Raw genomic sequence first — 5,318 nt, forward strand, 5'->3', positions numbered from 1 at the left:
TAAAGCTTTGACTTCTTTTACAAAATGTGTCTGAGCCTCAACTTCCTGTTGTACTTCTACTTCAGTAAAGAAAATCAAGGCTCTACATCTGTGGAGACAGCTGAGGAAAAGCAGCCAAGACAGAGAGTAGTGAAATATCACGTTTGTCCTGAGGGTGGTGCTAGGGAGGAGGTCATGGGGTCATAAAGTTTAAAAACATGTCGACTCACTGTCACCAGACAGTTTGACGTGTTTTTGACTCTTATTTTGAAATCTTGTTTTTTATTCCTCGGAGCTGAAGGCGTGGTGAGTTTACTCTGTGAGGAGGTGTGTGTGAGGTTATCACTTTTATCAGATAAATGTTGAACATGAAACACAGCAGCTCAGCTCAGCCCTCCAGCGCCACCTAGTGGATTCACAACACAACAACTTCAGACCCAGCAGCTTCATGAAAAACAGGAAGATCATTTAGAACGACAGAGATTTTCAGTGACAATGTAAAAGTCCAGGGAGTGAAAGTAGAATAAACCTCTACAGGTGCAGGAGGTGGAGCTAAACCAACAGGATATAATCAGACTCACCTCCACTCGCAGCACTGGCTCCTGCAGAGAGGCTGGACTCTCCTGAGCTGGAGTTTGGTGGGGTCACATGGGTCGCCTCCATGTGACTGCACGTTCCAACAGGAGTTTGGAGGATCCAGCACCACCTGGGAGACTCTCCTGTGAGCGATGACGGAGGTTGTTGAGTGATTGATTTTCTTCTCTCTTTGTCCATGAAACATCTGACGACCCCTCAGATTTATCTGGTGACCGTTTGGAGGAGCCCGGGCCCTAGGTTGGAGAACTTTAAATGCAGGACTTTTGTTGTTGTAACTTAACTTTAGTGAATGTTTGAAAAACTTCAGAGTGAACTCTCATAGAAGCAGATAAAGCAGGTCAGAGAAATGCTGCCACCCAGCGGCGAACAACCGCAAACAACAGTTTCCTTAAAAAGAGCAACAAAAGAAGAGTTTGTTTTTCAGAGAGAATCAGTCGGTGAGTTTAATCATTATGTTTAAATGTCATGGTTAAAACCTGGTGGTGATTTTTTAACTGAATTTAACTCATGAACACAAACAGTCAAACCTCCATGTTTGATCTCTCCTTATAAGGAATCCTCAGTTTGGAGAGAGAACAGCGTGACATCAGGATGATGGCGGCGGTGACGTCATGCGTTTGTTTACTCGACGCCCCATGACGCACCGTGTTCGGCTCCACGTGGAGCCCGCTGACTTTACGTAACGACGTGACGGTTTGAATTTTAAATTCACTTTCTGAGAAACGTCTTTGTCCTCGAGCTGCTGTTTGTTTATCACAGAGCTGAAGAAACAAACAACAAATAAACAACAGATCATTGTATCTTACACAGTGATGACGTGTTTTACCTATATAATTTATACAGGTGCACTGTTACAGCCCCGCCCCCAAATAATCACTTCATACATACTAATGTTTTTATTGTTATTGTTATTTATTTGGACTCTTCAGAGTCGTGATGATAAACAGCAGCTTCAGTGAACAGCTGCTTAAAGACTTTTATTCCTGAACTGAAACACTAAGTTAATGGGTGTTTTGGTGGCGCGTGCACAGGTGCAGTTCTAACTCTTCTCTGATTGGTTGATTCATGTATGAACTTGTATCATAGAAGTTAAATAAAGAGTGAAGTCTCTGCTGATTCTTTGATACGCTCTATTGTTGTTGTTGTTGTTGTTGTCGCGCTCTGTCCACGGTTTATTTAAACCCTCTCTGTTCGTCGCACGCTAACAGGTGAGGGTTGATGTTTCTTACGTGACGCTGCGCGCGTGTTTCTGTCACAGCAGCTGCAGCTCGGGGACACGGCACGCGCTCTGTTGTCACCACACTACGTTGTCCTCTGGTTGGGGGGGGGGCGGGAGTCTCTACTCTATACAAGCGGCCCCGCACCGGGACTCCCGCGTACTCCTGAGCGGCCTGCAGCCACAGCACAGGCCGCCTGGCTGCCGGGCAGAGATGTCCCGCTCAGCGCTCCACACCGGCGGAGAGTCGCCCTCCCCGGGGCAGTCCACGGAGAACGGGCTGGAGGCGGAGGACGAGGAGGACGGGGAGGGAGATCTGGACGACGAGGTGGACGCTTCTCAGCTGGAGAGGTTCATGAAAGACAGGAGGAGAGCCAAGTCCCTGCCCGCCTACCCGGCCGCGCTCCTGGACGGCGTCCCCGGGAGCACCGAGAGGAAGCGGGTGAAGTTCGCCGACTCCATGGGGCTGACCCTGGCCAGAGTCAAGCACTTCAGCGCGCTGGAGGACCCGCAGATCCCGAGCAAAGTTCTGTCCAGGTACAGGAGCTTCCCGCCGCAGCAGGACCTGAGCGACCTGTGCCAAAACTTCAAGTCCAGCCTGGACTCGGACCGGCTGTTCGCCAGCTTCCCGGAGCTGCGGGACACGGAGCGGAGAGTCCGGCAGCTCCGCGTCTGCCTGGAGAGGGTCACCATCACCCAGTTTGACGTGAGGGGCCAGATCCGGGTCTTAACCGACCGCACCGCCAAAGAGGTCGGCGTGAGGTACACCTTCAACGACTGGCTGTCCTACGTGGACGCGCAGGCTCTGGCCGTGGCCGCGGATCAGCCGGACTTAGTGGGAGAGCGGTTCAGCTTCACCGTGTACACGCCGCCCTTCATGGACCCGAACTCAGCCGTGCACTTAGCCGTGTACCTGAAGAGCGAGGAGGGGGAGTTCTGGGACAACAACGAGGGGCAGAACTACACCCTCAGGTACCGCTGCATGCCCAGCACCACGCCCTTTGTCAGCGCCGCTTTCCACGCCACCTGAGCGCTGCGTGCGTCCTGCGTAAAACCGTTCCATCCGTGCGTAAAAAGCTCTCCAACCGCAACGAGCGCTGAGAGACAAGCTTTGATGCGCAGCTGCTGCTTTCCACCTGCTGAATAAACACGTCGCGTGCTGTGTGTGAGTGTCCACTGATGCACATCACCTCTTCTTCTCGCTTCGACCTCTGAATGATCAGTTAGCGCCTTTTCTGAACTCAATCTGTCTGAAGTCTCTGAACCAAAGCTCACACACGTTCCTCAAGACAACTCGGACATTTCTGCATGTTTTTCCTGAACCTCCACTCGGTTCAAACAGACTTCTCTTTCTCGTCGAGGACATACAGAAACACCGGGCTGAGTCTGAGCTGCTGCTGTTCTGGACATTACACTCAGTAAGAGCTGTCTGCCTGACTGCTGCTGTGACTGCACCTGCTCACCTGTCCCCAGGTGACTGAGGACGACTGACTGAAGCCTCTGGATGAAGCTGGCTGAGTGAAGGACTGTCAAACACTTTATCCTCAGTTCAAGTCCCAGCTGTTCCTCGTCTCTTTACTGTTGACTTATTAATAAGTAATTGTTATAATAGGCCAGTGATTTCATGTGAACCAGACATTCTGAAGCCACTTGAACATGGCTGATTGTATTTAGTGTTTGTGAAACAGAAATTAAAATCAGGGTTTAAAATCTCTTCACTGTTTCTTTTTGTTCCATGTTTCCATGGTGATGCTGTGACAGACTCACCTCAGACTCAGACTGAAACATTTAGAGAAGAGTCACAGGCTCAGTGAAGCTCTGCACATCCATTCATTTACAGCGGAGCAGGACACGAGCTCTGTACGTGAGACGGGCCAGGTCGTCCTCTCCGTCAGGCCGTATCCGTCCACTCCTCTTTACACCAGGGCCAAAGTTCAGAAGTCCGACGCCTCTGAAAATAGTCCTGTTGACAAACCTGACCACATCTGTTTGATCAGTCAACACTGAGGCTCAGAGCCATGCAGGAATATTTCAGCTCCAGAAAATGCAGCGGAGGCTGAGAGGAGCAGGAGCGTCATCTGTCACCACACTTCACTGTCAAATCACACTTTAACAATCAGTTTGGCAGATGGCTCTAAATGCACCGATACCCATGAGCCTTAGCTGCTCGCTGTGGAGTCATGAGTCAGGGTTCAGTGAATGTAAAGCACCTCACTGCTGCAGTGACAGAGCCACAGTCACACAAAGCTCAACGTCTGATTGAGCATCAAACAGGCACATGTAGAAAGTAATAACAAACACGCTGTGTAATAACAGTCCATCCTCACTCTGCACGAGTGAATCAAAGAGCAGTGGAACTGAAGACAACGTGGTCTGTCAGGGGGGAGGAGGCTCGGACCAGGTGCGGCTCATGCAGCTAACAAGCCTCCAATTACAACAGGGACACCTGGAGCCCAGGTGGAGGAGTCCTTACTGCTCCTGTATGAACCAGATCCTCAGGCTGGTCTCATTCTGGTTTCTGAAAAACCTTTCATTTCACGTCACTGGACGACTGTCCTGCTCCTCACTGAGAGTAAAGTGAAAACCTTCTGTGTTGATCTGTTGGTCAGAGAAATATTGTAAGATGTAACATGGAGCTTTAGGAAACTGGTCAAACTGATTCTTCTGACGAGAACATGATGAGCAGATGAATCGACAGTGAAACAGCTGTTCATCTCTCGCTCAGATGACTGAACCAGGAGAAGGATCGAGTCCATCTAAGACTTGATGTAGCAACGTTTTGGTTCAATTTCAAATGTCTTCTCCTGGTTTGCAGATCATTTACTCAGTGTCGACAGCGTCTGATTAAAAACCACTAAGTTGGCAAAAAGAGAAGAAAATCCTGAGTCTGAAGTCCTGTTGGTGGATGAAGGACCTGACCTGAACACGTGCATGACTCTGCAGAAACATCCTGAGAGTGTGTGAGTCTGATGAAACAGCCGTCACTGATTGAGCAACGTGATCTTTTACACCTGTGTTTGAAAGTGTGTGTTTGTGTCTTTGTGTGTAAGTGGGCCACTGTGCTCGTCCTTAAACCAACAGAAGAGTCTATTTATAGCAGCTGCTGGAGCCTTGTGGGTCAGTCACCTGCTTCACCTTCACCTTCACCCCCCACCTCCACCAAAACCAAACGCACCTCTGAGCTCACCTCATCTACTCGCTCCGCCGCCACGTCCAGATTGTGTGTTTCATCGTCGACACACACACTGAAAGAAAGATATGATTAGTGTTACAGCTCGGGCCTCACACACACTAACTTCATCTTCATGGATCTCTGTGATGAAGCCTCAGTCTCACAAAACATTCAGAGAACACAGGTTTGAAATCAGACTTTTACTGACGTACTGAAGCTGAACCAACGTCAGAGACTGAAAACTGAACTAGAAAAACGACTTCAACGCCCAGAAAACCCTCTGAGGTAACAACCAGACAGACGGAGGAGTCTGGACGTCTGGAGTCGAGGAAATAATTTGACCCAAAAAGGACG

General features: G+C 49.5%; 1 protein-coding gene across 1 annotated transcript; it reads left to right on the forward strand.

Annotated features, from left to right (window-relative positions):
- The first annotated feature begins 1,809 nt into the window (after positions 1–1,809).
- ppp1r3g (protein phosphatase 1 regulatory subunit 3G) lies at positions 1,810–3,501 on the forward strand. The gene has a single exon (XM_018663364.2). The coding sequence runs from the start codon at positions 2,007–2,009 to the stop codon at positions 2,820–2,822; it is 816 nt and encodes a 271-aa protein (XP_018518880.1). The 5' UTR covers positions 1,810–2,006; the 3' UTR covers positions 2,823–3,501.
- The last annotated feature ends 1,817 nt before the right edge of the window (positions 3,502–5,318 follow it).

This window comes from Lates calcarifer, unplaced genomic scaffold (assembly GCF_001640805.2).
Source record: "Lates calcarifer isolate ASB-BC8 unplaced genomic scaffold, TLL_Latcal_v3 _unitig_5616_quiver_586, whole genome shotgun sequence".
NCBI classification, from domain to species: Eukaryota; Metazoa; Chordata; class Actinopteri; family Centropomidae; genus Lates; species Lates calcarifer.